Source organism: Toxorhynchites rutilus, chromosome 3 (genome assembly GCF_029784135.1).
Source record: "Toxorhynchites rutilus septentrionalis strain SRP chromosome 3, ASM2978413v1, whole genome shotgun sequence".
In the NCBI taxonomy this organism is placed as follows: domain Eukaryota; kingdom Metazoa; phylum Arthropoda; class Insecta; order Diptera; family Culicidae; genus Toxorhynchites; species Toxorhynchites rutilus.
Genome location: NC_073746.1, coordinates 107,440,192 through 107,461,357, shown reverse-complemented (window position 1 = coordinate 107,461,357; position 21,166 = coordinate 107,440,192). Strand labels below are relative to the sequence as shown.

Below are 21,166 nucleotides of genomic sequence, written 5' to 3'. Positions count from 1 at the left end.
ACTAGTAACAATACAGTAAGGAGTTCGGCTCCTTTAAACCTATGTAACTGAGCCTGTAAAAATAAACGATTTAAATAATAATAAAAAAAAATATTATCGCCCTCTTGCTTGAATCCTATCTGCTCACTGTTAAACTTTATTCTCTTTTTTCCTTCTTCTTTGCGTACCCATGGATATATACCAATGCCACCATTCATGATCGTATTGTGAAATTTCATGCCATTTTCAGTTTTTTAGATCCGTTTTTAACGAACCGAAAGTCCCCATCTTCGATTTTAAAATGACGTCGAAATACGATACTCTACTTCCGCTGGTAAGACACCTGCAACGAAATACCTAAATCGCATGGCGTTTTTCATATTTTTTGTCGTTCAATACTATTACCAGCAAACCGGAAGTCGAAACAAGAATCAATTTTACATTGTGGAATCTAAGTGCATCTATTGTTGACAAAACATAGAAGAAAGTTCATTTGTATGTTTTGGAACGGTTTCAGTTTCGTTTCAAACATTAATGTTCAACAGTCCGAAACAAGACCAGGTGTTGGTGCGTCACAAAAGTATTTGACAGACAAAAATCCAATCTGTATGTAAAATATTCTCCAACTGATGATTCTTGTGGTAAATTTCCACAATTTCACTAAACTATCGTTTAATTTCGTGTGTTTTACACATAAAAATGACAAAATAGGTTTGTATTGATATTTCCACGTCACGCTGGAATGGATCGTATACTTTGCGTGACGTGACAACGACTTCTTGAGACAGTTGATACTCCTATATTTGTGGACCGATCTTAACCGAATTTTGTGGGTTGTTGACTCTCATTGTTTGCTCAGAGAAACCCAAGTATAAAAAGGTTTGAACTTAGGTTCAGCTCAATGTCCTGGAAAAAAGGTAATGAAGATGGTCGAGTTTCGAGCGACATAGCATGCGCTGCCATAACTATTTCGCAAATAGTGACGTCAGTTGTGTTTATCTTTGATTACCCACCGCATCCATGTAAAAATGCTATTTTCAGGAAGTCATTCATCAATTAAAAACGTACATTTTTGTAGAGCTCCCGCTGAATATGAGGCTAATGTGATAACGTGAAGTGAATATTTGTGAAATGACGTCGAAAAAGATGGATAAAAGTGATATTTCCATGTGTCATTTTCACTCCTCCACGTTCATAGAAACAAACGAAGTTTCATTATTTTACCGTTATGAAGTTGATGTTTCGAAGGCTCTCAGTGTCGGTGTGTATGTTGTGAGATAATAATCGCCAATTACTCAAATTTTCACCGAAAATATTACTGCTTTCGAGAACTAAGCATACGACTGCTCTCTGGACCTTTTTACCACATGAATAATCGAAATAAGCCACGATATAATTGTCATCTGTTAAAAAACAACCAGTTGAATGATTTCATGAGAATTTTGGCTCAAATTATCATGCAACCGTAAGTACTTTCAACATTGTTTTGTTTCTTCCTTATACATTCCATATTGAATGCAAATGATTACGACACGATATTTGGCTTGCCAATACAGATACACTTCGCCTACTGCTCCACCTCTATATGTACCTCATTGGGTTCAGCTGATAAATTAAAAAAATGCTCTATTTTTGTGACGTGACAACGCTTCAAAATACCTGTTTTTCAAATGCTTGTTTCTCATAAATTACAAAATGAAACCGAAATCTACCCACGGCCCTTCAAACAAGTATTTAATCATCCATTCAATAGTATAGAGATATTGAATTTTGGTTAAGCAAGTGCAAAGATATCTCAAGAAACCTAGAAATACTGAAAACCTAAAATATGTTAAATATAATCTTTAAACTCGCCTCTCTCAAAGGTTGGCGCATTCAAAATCAAATGCGTTTCAAGGAATTTATAATATAACTAGTGCTTATTCAAATTACGTTTTCAATTTTTTCCTAAAACTAAATTTGAAATTTGGTTCATTGGTGCATAACCTCATGGAATGGGTCAATAGTGCTCGGAAATCGTCATTTAGGAGCCAGGCCGTGTATTAAATATCTCTCACGAGACCGTTCGGCATATTTTGGTTGATGTTTTGGGGATGAGAAAAGTTGCAACCTCCGATGGCAGTGAGCCATCATGCATCATCATGGATGATGAAAGCTACGTTAAGCTGGACTACGAAATTCTTCCTTAGGCTAAGGTGACATTGGCTCGGAGTACGCACGAAAATTTGAGGGGGGGCTGTCCACATACCACGTGGACAACTTTAGGGGGGGGGGGGGTAGGTATTAAGAAAATGTCCACTCTTATCCACGGATAGGGGGGAGGGGATGTAGACTGAGTCCAAGTGGACAGGAAGGATTACCTCTCTGTATTTATCAATAAACGGATTGAGCCACCTGAGAGTGACGTTCATATATTTTTTCTCATATCATGGATCTTCTTCAGTGAAATCTGTATTATAAAAATATCTCACGTAAATTGTGAATGACCAACTATTTCCTATGATCGAACTTTTATAGTTACGGGGTATGCATAGCCCTCATAGCCAAAACTATAAAAATTAAACGATTTCATAATAGTTGAGATTTCATGATATGCGTAAATGATTTTCAATCAAGTATAATTTTCTATACATTTTGTTATATCTCGAGAACAGTATATGATAATAATGTCTGTATAGTTTTTCATACAGAAATGCTTGTAAAATCATTTTTCCAAAGTATGTTCATTCCGTTGCTTTCTAGGAATCAATATTTATATTTGCATGAGATTGTCTATGCATCACTATTTAGAAAGTACGCTCCTTAGAATAATTATACTGTTCATTTGAAAGATAAGAAAATTTCGCATAGAATGCAGTTGTAAAACTTTCAAATTAATGGAACCCAGAATCAACTTTTAAATGTAAAGAAATTTGTGTTTTTAATTAATTTTCCAAAAATGCATGATAAACTGGATTGTTTCTATCAGCCAAATTGAAGCTCTCCAACCACTTCTTGCTATTTTCCACTAATTTAAATGTGTTCACAACAGAATTATATGCAAAATTTCCTCAAATCAAAGTAATTCAATCGTGCAAAATAGCGCATTTTTCGAATTAAAGTCAGTTTAAGGAAAAAAAACGGCCTCAAGGAAGAGTTCAATAATTCTTTCGTAGTTAAGATTTGATCATAAGCGTGAAAGATTTTTTATGATCCCTTATCTCCTAGAATATTCCGGATCAGCTACCTAACAACCTATATACATAATAATATTTTAAACAGATATAATAGTTTTCATTATTTTATTCAATTTATGAGAAAGTTTTCTCAATAGTTTAAACATTTATAAAAAAATAATAGAAGGTTAATAGATTTCTCAAGAGAAATGTTTCAATCTGACAACAGGTTTCTGGCTATTTTTTGAAAAAAATTAACAAAGTTTTCATAAAATGGGGAGGATTGTGGCAGCGGAGGGTTAATTTGGCGTTGAATTGCTCTCTGGTAAAATGTGACGTTAGTGATGTTTTGATAAGGATTTAAGCGGAGGAAAACTAAAAAGCAATACAAATAATTTCTCGTGCAAGGTTAGTAAACAATTATCGTCGTGAATTTTCTGATGTAGTTTCCCCACGATCATTTTGGAAGCTATCTAGACACTCAATGCAGAAAGGTCAATAGGCAGTTGAAAAATAATAAAAATAAATAGATATTGAAAATAATTATTAGTAGGTATTAGTACCCTTTGAAAATTCCCCGAACTATTGCGGAAAAGGTTTATATTGCGCTGATGACTAAAAGTGAATTGATTGTGTAAATGAACCGACTTTCCCTGTGGCGATCGTATTCCGAAGTAGGCAAAGAACTACACTCGACAAAAAAAGAGGAGCAAAATGCGACAACGAAAGTTTTGAGTGACCTTTGAAACGCTGTAACTCTGATATAAAATAATGCATTCGCCAGAGCAACAACTGGACCATGCATTAAATATTTCCAAGATTGGGATGCGAAGATTTGACCATCGATTTGCTGTGCGTTCATTATTTCATGAAATGTTCTTAATTCGAAATCAAAGGATAATTTTTCATTCGATATAAAATACCTCTGTAGTAAATAGTTCTACTGAAACTCTCTAAGAATCAAATGGAAGCGAAATAATCATGTTGATTGGATTGCTTTTAAGAATGTATTTTCAAAATCTAGAGAAACTTTGAAAACAAACCATAAACGCTTTATTTTTCCTTGCAGTGTATTTTGTCTACAACACATATACACATCACACACTACACACTACAAATTTGTAGATTGAAAATGCTGTATTTTTTTTTATCTTAATGTCATCATTTATTACAAAGATACAGGCGTTCCGAAATCGCTGAAAAATTCGGTCCTTTACTCCTCAATCCTTTGTCAAGAGAAGATCTATAGATATCAGTGCAGGCTTCCTATTTTATCTTTTCTTTTTTTGAAATTCCTTTTAATTCATAGAAAAATAATCTATGCATATAAAATTGTTCTGTTCGTTTTTGTGCGCTTCAAAAACTCGAGCTCTGATGGAGCTCCTATTATAACAAAACATACGAGCCATTTGCTCCTGCCAACGCCTCAAGAAGCTTTAAGATTTCCAGATGAAATAAACACACTTCCGAAATAAAGCTGTGAAAGTGAATTAACTTTCTAGTATTGAATATGTATACTATGTGATAGCAACAACATTCTTTGCATGTGTTTAAAGACCGTGAGCTTAAATTGTATCTGATAATGATTTTAACTCCATTTATTTTTATTCGATTAGCTTTGCTCAAGATCAATCCTTGGAATTTTGTTATTTTTATTCGGATGCGGATTGTTCAACTGGATATTGCGCGTTTCCGTGTTGACAAACCAGATAGCCTTTATATCTTCGAAGATAATAGAAAAACAAAGTATAATATTACAAGTATTTTAAAATAAGACTCATATGGAATATTTGCTTTATTTTATTACTCATTTCTCTGTCATAAAACATCAATGATCCACAGGGTTCAGCAAGTAAAATTCGAAACAAAATAAACTTAAATGGAATTCAAATTTAATTTATGCGCAATTCAGTTATTTCCTGAATTATTCTAATAAAATAAAGAAAAATGTCCACGTGGACAACAGGGGTATGGGGTATGAAAATGTCCACGCTTGTCCACGGAGGGGGAGGGGGGAGTCCAAAATCGTGCTTTTTCTGTCCACGTGGTATGTGGACAGCCCCTTGCACGATAGCTAACGAAGAGAAACAAACAATTTTGTTCGATAGAAGCAGGCGAATTCGAACGAAGCAAGGGGGAAGCAATGTAACCACAACAATACAATTCAAGGTGGTTGTTTACTTCTCACTATCGCATACGATGCGTGCTGTCATATTTTCGTAAGAAGCTGCAGGCAGTATCATCGTGGCCTTAGGCACAATTTCACGTTGTGAAGCAATGAATAGAAGTCCACATCGCAAATTTTTGTAAAAAATTCGGTAAGCAAGTGCTGGTTTTGCAAGCAGTTTCATCTCTTTTTAGCTCCTTCTTCAGTCTGGGGAATATGAATGGTAAAAATCACCAGAAGAAAAAACTGCAAAAGCGTTATCACTCATCCAAAAGTTCTTTCCAGTCTTATTAGAAGTTACCATCGTATGACTATTTATGGAGACGTATGTGCTGTGTCATTAATGTACATCATAAAATGAACATTCAATCGATCGTCGAACTAAAAATGTCATATGACATCTCGACATTTTTAATTAAAAAACAGTGTTCACGGAGAATGCTCACCGTTTAAAACGTTCATTCAACACATTCGTAATTGATAGGGGAGAGTTTCACGGTTGCTTTGGTATGAGCAATCCGTGTAAGTACCATCCATCGTCTATGGATGTGTAAGGATGTGGATGTATGTGTACAGCTACGCTCGAAAGCAGAATAAAGAGAGAAAAAGCATTCATATCATTGGCAGGGAAATGACATTAATTGATCATTTATCAAATTAGTCGGAATTAAATGATAGTTATGCATTCGCAATCATAACTAATCATAAGAATGAAAATAGCATATTTTCATCGTTCTTCTGTGTACGTTCGATAGAAAGAGAGAATATGTAAAGGTTCATCTGACGGTCGTGTTCGCGAGCGTGCATTTATCTCTGATTTGTTAGAGCCGGGCAATGCATTCTTGTTCACGTTCACAGTACATATTGAGCTGTAACTCTCACTTGTGGAGGCGATCTGGCGTAGTGGTAACATCCATACCTCTCACGCTCAAGGTCACGAGTTCCATTCTCACTACCGACATTCTTCCAAAAATGGAAGTAAAAGTGACGAACCAGCCAAAATGTGTTGAAATTCACTAATAAGAGAAGAAAAAAAAATGTAACTCTCACGAAAGGGCAAAGGATTGTCTTACTAATATTTCACTTACAGCTTCACTCCACTCATTCTATTACTGCTCAACTCTACATCTATCCCTTACTACGAATATAACCTGGAATCAGAAACATTTTGTACATATCGACTTGGAATTTTTCGATTTCGATCAGAACGTTTTGCAGACTATTCCGTTGATGTTTCTCTGGTTCACTTCAGACAATGATGTTGCTCATCGGACTTGCTTTCTTCTGTTTGCTTTAATGACTGATGATGAGGCTGCTGATGAGTGTTTCAATAAGTCTGATTGTAGTGGTTGTGATGGGGTTAATTCCCCAGTATTGTAGTGAGGTTGTTCTAAATCTGGTGGAGAACCTGATTGGAAATTATAAGACCCGTATTTTTATTTTTTTCATTTTTCCGATTAAATTTGAAAAATCCTAACTTAAAAACGAACAAAATCATGTCTCTGATTTTTGGATATGTTATGTGAAATATCCTCAGCCTTCAAGAAAAAATATAAGAAAATATAGCACCCCCTAGTCCAAAACCATCAAAACAATGATAAACAACTACAATCAATAATCACGAGAATAAATTGCAAGTTAAATATCATATAATAGAAGGCTAGCTCATTGGCTTCAATTTGATATGTCGATAATCTAAATCAGTTCAGTAGTTCAAAAGTTATGAATTTTTGAAAAAAGTCATTTTTGGGAAAAGTGGAAAAAATTGATTTGTCGGACCACCCCAAAATGGAAATGGGCACCCTAATAAAAAAAATAATGCATTTTCAGGATGAAATTCAAACATTTTACTTTTTTACTTTTTTTACTTTTACTGTATCGAATATGTATTCTATGTAATAGAGTAATAGGTTTTCTCGCAAGTTATGAAATAATATTAAACATGGATTCTTTTCTAAGTTAGCAAATGAGCGCACCTTGTTCCATAGACCGGCCTTGACCTCACCGAGTAGTTTGAGAGGTTTGGCAATGACAGCTAAATTTGCAGCACATCTCGACTCGCGGATCATATTCTCTTGGCCGGGGCGTGATTTTTTATATACAGCTCAGTATATTTTGGGATAGAAGGTGTGTGTAAAATCATCACGCACACGACCCATTGGTGATTTGTTCAGTTGAATGTACTTAACATATTATTTTAGCAAAACATACTTGTATGATAAAAATAGCTGACTGATGACTATTCGTTCCAATATTTTCTTGAAGGAGACGGTCTCAAGATATAAATATCTATGCCAAACAATTTTGATATTGGCTGCAGTATTTCCGCGAGGTGTCGTTGTAAGCGCGTAGTTCTAGTTGTATTCATTGTATCGAGTCATACTATAGCTTGTTGGAAAGGTATTTTTGCGCGCTATAATATAGTCCTTGACAGTGTTTCGTTTGGTTAAGTCGTTCGTGAGTTATAGTGTCGCAAATATGGAGCAAAATAAAGAGAAAATCCGACATATTTTACAGTGCTACTATGACAAAGGCAAAAATGCATCTCAAGCTGCCAATAAAATTTGTGCAGTTTATGGACCCGATACAGTTTCCATTTCCACCGCACAACGATGGTTTCAACGTTTTCGTTCTGGTGTAGAGGTCGTCGAAGATGCGCCACGCTCCGGAAGGCCTGTCGTCGAAAATTGCGACAAAATCGCTGAATTAGCCGAGAAAGACCGGCATAGTAGCAGCCGTAGCATCGGCCAAGAGCTGGGGATAAGTCATCAAACCGTTATTAACCATTTGAAGAAGCTTGGATTCACAAAGAAGCTCGATGTATGGGTGCCACACACGTTGACGCAAAAAAACATCTTTGACCGTATCGACGCATGTGAATCGCTGCTGAATCGCAACAAAATCGACCCGTTTCTGAAGCGGATGGTGACTGGCGATAAAAAGTTGGTCACTTACGACAACGTGAAGCGCAAACGGTCGTGGTCGAAGCCCGCTGAAGCGGCTCAGACGGTGGCCAAGCCCTCATTAACGGCCAGGAAGGTTCTGCTGTGTTTTTGGTGGGATTGTCAAGGAATAATCTATTATGAGCTGCTTCCCTATGGCCAAACGCTCAATTCGGACATGTACTGCCAACAACTGGACCGCTTGAAGGTAGCACTCATGAAGAAGAGGCCATCTTTGATAAACAGAGGCCGCATTGTCTTCCATCAGGACAACGCCAGGCCACACACTTCTTTGGTGACGCGCCAGAAGCTCCGGGAGCTCGGATGGGAGGTTCTTTTGCATCCTCCGTATAGTCCGGACCTTGCACCAAGTGACTACCACCTGTTTTTGTCCATGGCGAACGAGCTAGGTAGTCAGAAGTTAGCCACAAAAGAGGCCTGTGAAAATTGGCTATCCGAGTTTTTTGCCAATAAGGAAGCGAGCTTCTATAACAGGGGTATTATGAAGTTGGCATCTCGTTGGGAACAAGTCATCGAACAAAACGGCGCATATTTGACTTAAAACAGATGATTGTAACTAATTTTATGAACAAATAAAAATTCAAAAAAATACCGCAGGACTTTTTTGACAGCCTAATATATTGTCAATAGTATAAGGATCGGGATAGTCTTAATTTAAATTAGAATACAATTGCATTCAGTTATACTTTTATCTATAAAACTAGTCGTACACAAATACTTTTTTTGTTGTTGTTTCGCTTACTGATTTTTTTATACCTTTATATTTAACATTGTCCAGAAAGGAGGAAAGTAAAATGCATTGTTTCATTAAGTCAAACTACTTATATGATGTTTCATATTTTTTGTATTTTAAAAAAATTGTTTTCTTTTCATAAACAAAATACTAATTTCAAATCCTGAGAATCGATAGGTTTCAGTAGGTGGAACGAATTGTCAAAAAATGTACTCGTAAGTCGAATTCGTTGTTGCTATTGGTGGTGAACATACAATTAAATACTCCTAATACGGAGCAAAGAATGACGCTCTCCCACGGTACCCACCACGAGCGGGTCTGCGTGTTGCCCCTCGATATCCTCCATATCTGCAACCCCGTGTGATTCCAAAGGATCGTCGTCCCCGTGATCCCCGAGGGAACCGATTGGTTGTACTCATTCCAGGTCGATTGGTACGCTTGGCATTCACTTTTATCTGCCGTCCACGGAAAAGGCTATCATTCATGGCAAGCGCAGTTTCAACCGAATCCTTCTCACCGAACTCAATGTAGGCATAACCTTTCGGCTGACCACCCGCTTTATGACACATGATGTTCACGCGATAGATAGGGCCACATCCGGTAAAGTGTTTTTGAAGTTCTTCCGCTGTGGCCCCGTAGTCTACATTCCCAACGTAGATCGAGCGACCATCGATCTCTGCCTTCTCTTCCGCTGTCAGAATGGGTGGTACCCATTTAGAGGTACTCGGTGCATCATCTACATCGTTCATTTGTACAGCGAGCTCTGATTGCAGCTGTTTCAGCTTTTCTACCTCGTCTTCCATCTCCTTGACACGTGCTTTCAACGCAGGATCGAGCTGCTCGTCAGCTTCAGTGAGAAAATCATCTTCTCCTAGCATTCGTGTTTCTTCGCTGTTCGAAAGGTTGCTGCCAATAGAAGAGTCGTGTTGTAGGATTTCATCTGCCATTCTGTAAATTCGTTTAACCAAATTGGTGAGCTCGACCTAATGCACGCTAGAGAATTTCTTGTATACTTTCGAAATCGATAGGATATATGATGAGGTACAACTGATGTACGTAACTATTCGAACACAATTATATATACGGCTAAACTTACCCCTGAATTTATTAACCTACGTTGTTCAAAATAGAATCAGTTGACCTGTGCCTTCGGGTAGCAATAAGATTAATCAATCTTCCTTTGGTTTGAGGGTAGCTATAACGTTAAACACTATTTACCGATTTTAGATTTCAGATTTGAAGTGAATCGTATTGATTTGAAGAATGTGGCTTGTGATACATTTTCAACATAATTAGATTTTTCGAAACAAATCAGAGTGACATACACAAGTGCCGAATAAACAACTAAAGTTAGAGTAACTCAACTGGTTGTATTTGATTCCGACAAGGATTTATAAGATTTTCAAAAGAAAACTGATACATGCACTATTTTGAAGTTTTGAAAATATGTTTGTTTTATAAATGACTATACATGACTCCAACATTTCAATTTCAGTGAGACATTCGCAAGACATGCAATCAATTTATAAAAAAAAAAATCAATTGGTTGATTTGTTTTCGAGTTATAGATGCATCAAACTTGGATAATATAGTTTAAAAAAAACCATTCAAAGTTCAAGTGAATTCGTAATTACGAAATCATACCTACTACCTACTGAAGTTTTCAAAATTTTATTGCCATTTAACTATTTTAGCGCCAAAATCCTCGTTCTGCTTTATGAAAATACAACAAATAAAAATTCAATGCAACTTTGGCCGCTGATAATAAGACTTTTCGAGCATTTAAAAAACCGATTAAAGACAAGCAAACACAATGCAGCTTTCTTCTGACTAAATGGTTTTCAAAACAAATATAAGCTTTTTTTCGGTGTTTTGTATGTCATGCAAATTTATGACGAACAGCGTTGTAACATTTCTTATTCCTACTGAGGGGTTGTCCACATACCACGTGGACAAAAAAAGCATGATTTCAGACACCCCCTCCCCCTTTGTGGACAAGCGTGGACATTCCCTATACCCCTCCCCTTGTTGTCCACGTGGACATTCCTTCAGTGTTTGAAAAAAAAAACAAGAAAATTAAATTTTGTCCCTTAAACTTCATTTCAAGTTTGTTTATCTTTTTACGTTTACGTAAAATTTTGCGTTTTTCATTGATAAAAAAATTGTACCCATTTGTTTATAACTCTCAGACTTTCTTCAACATTGTCCGGGAAACGTATTGATTTCTTCCGAATTCCATTCACATTATCTACAAATCCATATAAAAATGTGAATTTACTCTCGCGTATTTTTATTAAAAACTGACGTAAGCTGGAGTTGTTTGAGTTTTCTTAAAATCAGTCAATGAAGTCAAATACTTCGTTTAAAAACTGTTACTGACATTCATCGAATCACGAAACAATACAGAAGGTATATAAAGAAGAAATCTTCTGTCCATGTTATAAAAAATTTATACTGTGTTATGTTGTTTTAGGTCATTGAACACACCCGAATTGCTGCTCAAACGCATATATACGTTAGTCAGTGCTCAATTTCTGACTATGTTCACTTAACTGGGAACCCGGTCTGGAAGGTCGAAAAAATCGAATTTTTGTTTTTTTTGCATTTTAGGGAAGCTTTATGCCCTCAGAAAGGTTGTGCCTAATGGCGTTTTCGATATCTGAGTTCTTCGGAAAGTTACAGCCAAAAGTATGTAGTCAGGATATACAGGGTTTTCCATTTCGGGCTCCCGAAAGTATACAGCCCTGCGCTGACAACCGTTTGACATAGCTGTCAACCAAAGCGTCATATCGTTAGTTGAATGACTGCCATTTTACAATATGGATCGTTTTAGCATCGCACAACGTGTTAATTTTGTTAAATTATACTATAAAAATGGTGAAAAACCGGCAAATGTTTTTCGAGCATTACGGACGGATTTTGGTCGTCATGGACGGCCTACAGAGCACACAATCGCTAATGTAGTGCGTACATTCGAACAAACTGGATGCGTAGCGGATATTGTGAAACCTGTGCATCATCGTAATGTGCGTTCGGTCGAAAATATTGCTGCTGTTGCTGCCAGTGTGGAGGATGACCCGAATGTTTCGATTCCACGGCGTGCTCAGCAATGGGGCTTGTCAAACACATCATTGTGGCGAATTTTGCATTTGGACTTGTACCTACATCCATATAAAGTCCAACTGGTACAAAAGTTAGAGCGTGGTGACCATGGAATGCGTCGGGCATACGTCGATTGGGTGAACGAACAACAGCAGCAAAATGCTGAATTTTCGCATCAATTTTTCTTCAGCGATGAGGCACATTTCGAGCGCGGTGGCTATGTGAACACCCAAAATTTCCGTATATGGGAAAAATCCACACGTGATTGTTGAGAGGCCATTGCATCCGCCAAAAGTCACTGTTTGGTGCGCATTATGGTCTGGTGGAGTCATCGGGCCGTATTTGTTTGAAAATGAGGACGGCGAGACGGTTACTGTGAATGGTGAGCGCTATGGCCGCATGTTAACCAATTTTTTTTTGCCACAAAATGAAGATATGGATACAGATGACATGTGGTTTCAGCAGGACGGCGCCACGTGCCACACAACACGATCGAACATGGCCATATTGCGAACGAAATTTGAGGGACGCATAATTTCGCGTTTTGGTGATGCCAATTGGCCGTCCAGATCATGCGATTTGAACCCGCTAGACTTTTTTTTGTGGGGTTATGCGGAAGACCGTGTCTATGCCAACTCTCCGCAAACTCTTGAACATTTGAAAGACAACATTCGTGAAGTTATGACCGAGATACCGCCCCATATGTACCGAAAAGTCATCGAAAATTACCTGTTCCGGATCAAGGTGTGCGAGGAAGCCCTAGGTGGACACTTGAATGATGTTGTATTTCACACATAATGGTATAAACCAAACTTTAATTTGAAATAAAGGTTTCATCGAAATTCGAATTCTAAGTGTGTTTTATTTTAATTTACTTTCGGAATTTAAAGTTGGAAAACCCTGTATATTTGCCATCAAACTAAACTAATTCATAGTTTTGCTACCCTTATGCTACGGTACATGCTGACTGATACCGATTCAACAGGTATACAATCTCTTCGGTAGGTTTAGGAAAACATACATCAATATAAAATTGTGTTCAAATAGCAGAATGTGCCAGTTGTAATACATCATCCATTTCAAAAACTTCGAAAGAGCTGAAGGAACCCGTTCAAATAAATTACTTAAGAGGACTCGATTGCTTGGTTAAAGATATTCAAGAATGGCAGATAAAAGTCCACAATTCGATTCATCTTTAGGAAGCGATGTCGTGAGTCCTGACAACTTGAATTTACTATCGGATGATGATCTGCTCACTGACTCCGACGAGCTGGCGGATCCTGCATTGAAAGCACATGTCAAGGAGATGGAAGACGAGGTAGAGAAACTGAAACAGCTGCAATCAGAACTCGCTGTACAAATGAGCGAAGGAGATACCTCTAATGGTGTACCGAGTTCTGACAAATGGGTACCACCCATTCTGACAGCGGAAGAGAAGGCAGAGATCGATGGTCGCTCGATCTACGTTGGGAATGTAGACTACGGCGCCACGGCGGAAGAACTTGAAAAACACTTTACCGGATGTGGCCCTATCTATCGTGTGAACATCATGTGTCATAAAGTTGGCGGTCAGCCGAAGGGTTATGCCTACATTGAGTTTGGTGAGAAGGACTCGGTTGAAACGGCGCTTGCCATGAATGATAGCCTCTTTCGTGGACGGCAGATTAAAGTGAATGCTAAACGTACCAATCGACCGGGAATGAGTACAACGAATCGGTTCCCTCGGGGATCACGAGGACGACGGTCGTTTGGAATCGCAAGAGGGTGCAGTCACGGTGGATATCGTGGTGCAACACGTAGACCTGCTCGTGGTGGGTACCGCGGGAGAGCGACGTTCTTTGCTCCGTATTAGAAGTAGTTATAAGGTCGTCAGTGGGCATTAATTGTACCATTCGCGTACATTTTTGTTTTCACCAACTGAAGACTTCGATTCACTGGATTTAATTATATTATTATTTAGTGAAGAATGTAAGAAAATATATAAAAAAACAAAAAAAAACATTATAAACACATATTCTATCTTTCAATTAATTAATTTTAGTATTCGAATTTCTCAAATTATATGTTTTTGGAATCCAGGATTTATTGGAAGGTTTATGAATATTTAAGAATCTCAAGCGGAATCTTGTATTGCGTTTATAGAGAGCTCGAACACGTTCTAATAAAATTGGGAAAGAATAATCGTTCGAAGGAAAAACAAATTAAAGTAAAAATATTTCAGAACATCTATATATATAAAAATGGATTTCTGTCTGTCTGTCTGTCTGTTTGTCTGTCTGTCTGTCTGTCTGTCTGTCTGTCTGTCTGTCTTTCTGTCTGATTCTTATGGACTCGGAAACTACTGAACCGATCAACATGAAAATAGGTATGTAGGGGTTTTAGGGCCGGGGAAGGTTTTCGTGATAGTTTGAGACCTCTCCCCCTTCTCTAAGGGGGGGGGGGGGCTGCCATACAAATGAAACACAAATTTCTGCATTACTCGAGAATTAATCAAACAAATGAAACCAAATTTGGCATATGAAGATTTTAGGATGCAATAAATGTGAATGAATGAAACTCAAATTTCTACATTACTCGAGAATTAATCAAGCAAATGGAACCAAATTTTGTATGTGAAGGTTTTTGAGTGCAATAAATGATTCTATGGTGGTTGGATACTCCTCCCCCTCTCTTAGGTGGGACTGCCATACAAATGAAACACAAATTCCCTCATAACTAGAGAATAAATCAAGCAAATGAAACCAAATTTGGCATGCGGAGGTTTTAGGGTGCAATAAATGTTTTTACGGTGGTTAGGCACTCCACCCCCCGCCCCCACATTCTAAGGGGGAGTTGTCATACAAAATTAAACGGAGTCGATCAGAAGATCAATCAATGAACAGTTCTGCACTTGGACCCATGAACTTGCTCGTAGTAAGAAAACGTGAATGTTTGAAGGTATTGATAACAAAAAACAAATTTTGGGCGAGACGAAGTTTGCCGGGTCAGCTAGTTATAAATAAAACAAGATTAGGTAGCAATTCATGTTGTTTTATTTGTTCTGTTGAACAAAACTGGAAAAAAGCAGAAATGCTCGTATCTGGTTAATGAAGCACATTTCTTCCCTTGGATATGGGCTCGAAATAACTCTACTTCTTAACTCCAATCATATCCAACTCATTTCAACGCCGTTCGTAGAAAGTCTCCGCCCTTTCAATGGGCGTTGTAAGATCGTTGGAGTCATTCTCGCTCTGTGTGTGTGTCTATTTGCTCACGTCTCCAGCGGCAGGCAGGTCTTCGGGATGGCTTCCTTGGTTAATTAGGAAAGTTTACGTTCTCAATTATCAATGATGGCAAACAACCAGACAACGCCACCGGAAAACATATACCCTCCTTTCTCGTTCCGAGCCACCCCCCTCCCTTCCACGCGCTAGGCACAAACGCGAAGTTCCGCCAGATGTGAACCTGGTTTATTACAACCGTTATATCACTAAAATTGAGTGGGAGTTGCCGTTCCTAGGAACCTAGGAAAACTGCTCCGAAGGCGAATGTGTTAATAGCTACAATAGAAAACAAAATTAGCAGCTGTGTGTTTGTTTGATTTGTTTCGATCGGTTCCCATTTGGGTTTGATTCTAATTAATTTAGCGAAGTGCTTCTTCGCGCTCCCTAAAGACATTCGGTCGTGTCCCCTTTGAGGTGGCTTTTTGCCCGGATAGTTCCGACAGAGGATACTCCACAAGACGATCTGCCCTGCCTGTGTAAATGCTGGAGCACATGCATGGGGAGGGGGAGGGGACTGATTTGGTTGGGTGGAATTCATTTTCGGGTGCAAATTGTGGCTTCATTTATACTACGTGCGATTTTGTGAATTCAAGGTAAACTTTCCGGAAGGTATTTCACAATTTCGTGATCCCACTGGGAAGCGCACTGTATGCAAGATAGTTCTTGGAAGGGCTTTGATATAACGGAATTATAAATGCAAACAGAGATACAGAGGCAGAAATGACAGAGCGAAAGTTTTGTTCTGACCAGTTTCGGCGAGCCGCAGCCGATCTCAGGTGTGGATTAGGAATAGTCCAGTGTAAATGTTTTAATAGTTGTGAAAATATTTTTCCACCTATTAAGAACGAAAATGGAAACTTTTTCCCAGTCCAGATAGGGAAACTTTAATTCCTCACAGGGATGGTCCCGGTCTCGAAAGTGACGCAAATTTGCGCTTGATTCACGAATGTAGAGAGAAGCTGCGGGTCACGTTTTTTACACCCGTTTCGATCATATTTCGCGGAAAAAAAGTCGTTCCAACTCGCAAAATGAAATCCGCAGGAGTGTAGAAGAAATACTTTCCATTTGTGTTTTCTGATGCTCGCTTCGCGATTTGGTGGTTTCAAACAGTTTTCCACTAAATCAACTGGCACCGGCAGCGCCACCGCTAGCTGGAACTTAGCAGTCACAATTCTCGGATGTCGCTTCCATGAAATGCCAGGCCCGGCAGCAGATGAACAAAGTTTCTCCTCTTCACGAATGGCAAACGGAAATCTGAGCTTTTGATGCTCATTTCTATCTTCCGAGCTCTACGCAAAATATCTGATGGTTGATAAATTTTAACCCATTCTTAACTTTGGTTCTGGTCGTTCGAGGAAGTAGTTGATCGTTACTTTAATTCAGAATAATGAATTGGTGATTCGTCACGGTAGCGGTTGATGTAACTGTGAAGTGTGGGAGCGTGATTTAATGAATTTTCAACGAAAAGGTAATAGGTCGATGACTTCCGTGTCTGTTCTTGTCGCTACAATTGTCATGGAAGTTAAGGAAGCTTCCCAGTCTAGCTTGTAGGTGGTCGCAATAATTGGTGCATAACTGACATTACTATTGTAAACTCTTATATTTAATTCCGTTCGTTACATGAAACTATGAAAGGAGTTAGGTCTTCTAGTCGTTAGCTTTCAGCGTTTTTTTTTCATTTCACTTAATTGAGGCGATATGCTGGATTTGATTCATGAAATTAATACAGCAAAAAATGTTTCTGCAAAGAAGTCTAGATCATCCCAAAGTTTGGTCAGAAAGCAATATGCAAAGTTGAAAATATACGAAGAAACGTCCGTAAGAGAGCATCTCAATATACAGCCATTCCAAGTCAAACCGATATAGTGGTTCTAAGATTTTCGTGAAAAGTGGTACATTGATACTTTATCGAAAAAATATTAGACGCGTATTTTTTTTATTTTTTCATTAGGGTGCACATTTCCATTTTAGAGTGGTCCGAAGAACCATTTTTCCCCTTCCTTCTAAAATCACTAGTTGTTATGAAAAAAAAAATTTCACTTGCAAAAAATTGGATTTTGTTCTCGTAATTATTGATTGAAGGATTGCCAAATGAAGCTAGCTGAAGCTCATTTGGATTTGTCGATAATAATGAACGTAGCTGAGATCAAACCTCTTTTAAAGCTTGATAGGATGTTTTTTCGAGGTGGTGAAAGTTTTGTATAGGGTAGCATTTTGAAATTTTAGGGTCGATTTTTTCCCACACATTCATTGGCACCCTAGTATATAGTAATGTATCGAAATCCGGACGCCTCAGCGCTTACGATAATAACTTCAACTATTAAAAAATATTAGACTGTCAAAAAAGTCCTGCGGTATTTCCGCGAGGTGTCGTTGTAAGCGCGTAGTTCTAGTTGTATTCATTGTATCGAGTCATACTATAGCTTGTTGGAAAGGTATTTTTGCGCGCTATAATATAGTCTTTGACAGTGTTTTGTTTGGTTGAGTCGTTCGTGAGTTATAGTGTCGCAAATATGGAGCAAAATAAAAAGAAAATCCGACATATTTTACAGTGCTACTATGACAAAGGCAAAAATGCATCTCAAGCTGCCAATAAAATGTGTGCAGTTTATGGACCCGATACAGTTTCCATTTCACCGCAAAACGATGGTTTCAACGTTTTCGTTCTGGTGTAGAGGTCGTCGAAGATGCGCCACGCTCCGGAAGGCCTGTCGTCGAAAATTGCGACAAAATCGCTGAATTAACCGAGAAAGACCGGCATAGTAGCAGCCGTAGCATCGGCCAAGAGCTGGGGATAAGTCATCAAACCGTTATGAACCATTTGAAGAAGCTTGGATTCACAAAGAATCTCGATGTACACACGTTGACGCAAAAAAAACATCTTTGACCGTATCGACGCATGTGAATCGCTGCTGAATCGCAACAAAATCGACCCGTTTCTGGAGCGAATGATGACTGGCGATGAAAAGTGGGTCACTTACGACAACGTGAAGCGCAAACGGTCGTGGTCGAAGCCCGCTGAAGCGGCTCAGACGGTGGCCAAGCCCTCATTAACGGCCAGGAAGGTTGTGCTGTGTGTTTGGTGGGATTGTCAAGGAATAATCTATTATGAGCTGCTTTCCTATGGCCAAACGCTCAATTCGGACCTGTACTGCCAACAACTGGACCGCTTGAAGGTAGCACTCATGAAGAAGAGGCCATCTTTGATAAACAGAGGCCGCATTGTCTTCCATCAGGACAACGCCAGGCCACACACTTCTTTGGTGACGCGCCAGAAGCTCCGGGAGTTCGGATGGGAGGTTCATTTGCATCCGCCGTATAGTCCGGACCTTGCACCAAGTGACTACCACCTGTTTTTGTCCATGGCGAACGAGCTAGGTAGTCAGAAGTTAGCCACAAAAGAGGCCTGTGAAAATTGGCTATCCGAGTTTTTTGCCAATAAGGAAGCGAGCTTCTAGAACAGGGGTATTATGAAGTTGGCATCTCGTTGGGAACAAGTCATCGAACAAAACGGCGCATATTTGACTTAAAACAGATGATTGTAACTAATTTTATGAACAAATGAAAATTCAAAAAAAATACCGCAGGACTTTTTTGACAGCCTAATATTTACATATCATAGTATGAAAAATTAGCGTTCCTTTATCATTAGAAGGCCTTCATCTAAGTTATGAATCACAGAATTCCACAAAATCATGTTATATTTGTTCAAAATTTAAAATTTGTTTCATCGTGTCGTGATTTTAAATTCGGACACTTTTTTAATCATGATTTGAAATCCGGACACTTTTGCTTTTAATTCCGGACACGTGTTTTTTCTCGCATTTTTTTTTTGAGAGAAATTATTTAATAATTAATGTAGAACTTATTAACGGGTGCGTCATAAGTAGCGGGACTAGATAGAATAACACGTTTGGTACAAAAGTTTTTTTTATTAAGGAGGTATTCTAGTGTAGATACACAAATCTCGGAAGTTTTTTCGTGCTCCGTAAAAATAAAACGAAGAATATTTTTACTATCCATTATATAATTATTTGTTCATCTATCTTTTAACAATAAAACAAAAACGTTACAGAGAAAAAAAAAATGAGTGGGTTATATCTATGATATAACCGCAAGGTTCACGTGGAACTACATTAGCTTAGCAATCATTCGTTTGTATTGATTAAATTCTTGATTGAATGAAACAGTTTCCAAATTCAATTGAGTTCAATATATTTGCTCTGTGAGTGAAAAGAATGAACAAATGCCGTGTAAAGTCAATTCATTTATTGTGATTGATTGTTCTTCGTTACAAGTAAATTTAATGACGGACCTTTTACGTTTGGTATGATGACTAGAACAAAATATATGTACGGAAGAATTATCAAACGTTTGATGAACCAGCCTAAGGCTGAAAATCTTTCCAATAAAGACAAAAAAAAAATTATCAAACGATTATTTTATTTTACATTTCCCTCTGAAGTTTACATCCCAAAAGTGTACATACTTCTCGAATCTCGAATTTGCTTGAAACTGGGAAGTTCATTCGCTTCTAGTGGCTGCACGATTTTCCCAGGTTCCTAAGTTTAGAAGATCATGTTAGGACAGACATATTCCATTCTGCACAAAGGCAAGCGAGGACAAAAGTACTCGCAGTTTGCATTTATTTGCAGAGCCGATTTCCCCAGAAACCCCAGAAAAGTCTGTGTTAGGGAAACACATTTCAATCGGAACAAAAATACCCCCGATTTGTATGAATTCGCAATGCCGTTTTCCCCACGCTTCATGGATTTGAAGTCTGTGTTAGGGAAACACATTCCAGTCGGAACAAAAATACCCCCGACTTGCATGAATTTGAAATACCGATTTCTCCAGGCACCTTGGTTTAGAAATCTCTATTAGGGAACACATTTCGGTGGGAACAAAAGCTCCCCCTACTTTCGTGTGTTCTTTTTCTTCTTTTTGGCTTTAAGAGGGTTTAAACTTTTCAGTTCACTCGCCTCTAGGCTCTTTCGTGTGCTTGCAATGCCGATTTCGCTGCTTGGTTTTAAAGTCTGTGTTAGGGAACATTTTTCGATGAGAACAAAAGTCCCCCTACTTTCATGTATTTGCAATGCCGATTTCCCCAAGGCTGCTTGGTTTTGATGGTTGTGTTAGGGAAACCGTAAATCGGGCCAATCAAAACGATGCAGTTAGGGCGTTGAGATAACGCCTAATATTTTACAGTTATTCAATTGTTTATCTAATGAAAAACAACATTTTGTTAGTTGCGATAGATGCGTAGAAATATTCCCTATCAAGTGATGCAAACATCTCTCCTGTCGAGTACGAAATGTTCGAGCTATAAGCATTCGAAATCTTTCATTTTTTCCTGCATGTTCTGTGTTTAGGTTTTCATTTTACCCTCCATATATTCCGGTTAGACGTAGTCCCACGTCAATATTCATAACTAGAATAGTTAAGAGCTGATGAAGTGAGAGGGTTCAAAAAAAAAGTTGTGGCATGGCGTATACGATTCCAGCCCTTCTGGTTATCGCATGAACTTCGGACAAGTCAAAAACTATCGTTTTTAGAGGATATGAGATAGATAGATGCCTGCAAATTGTATCCATATAAATCCGACAATAATTGGTTCAGTAGAACTTGTGATATCGTGTATGGGAGGTGGGGGTAAAACTGACATGTTAAGAAGAACTTCAATTATATCTTTGGAAATTCATGTTTCCCAAAACTTTGATGCAGTTTCTTGCATCAATTGACCAGTACCTAATTGGCCTAGTATTTCACAAAAAAAAGTGTTTTTCATGGAAATCTGAAAATAA

General features: G+C 38.2%; 2 protein-coding genes across 2 annotated transcripts; one reads left to right on the top strand and one right to left on the bottom strand.

The window, feature by feature from the left end:
- Positions 1 to 9,263: 9,263 nt before the first annotated feature.
- Positions 9,264 to 9,944, bottom strand: LOC129779879 (polyadenylate-binding protein 2-like). Its single transcript, XM_055787623.1, has one exon. It carries the CDS (start codon positions 9,942 to 9,944, stop codon positions 9,264 to 9,266), a length of 681 nt encoding a protein of 226 aa, XP_055643598.1.
- A 3,317-nt stretch (positions 9,945 to 13,261) lies between these two features.
- Positions 13,262 to 13,951, top strand: LOC129773398 (polyadenylate-binding protein 2-like). Its single transcript, XM_055776995.1, has one exon. It carries the CDS (start codon positions 13,262 to 13,264, stop codon positions 13,949 to 13,951), a length of 690 nt encoding a protein of 229 aa, XP_055632970.1.
- Positions 13,952 to 21,166: the final 7,215 nt, after the last annotated feature.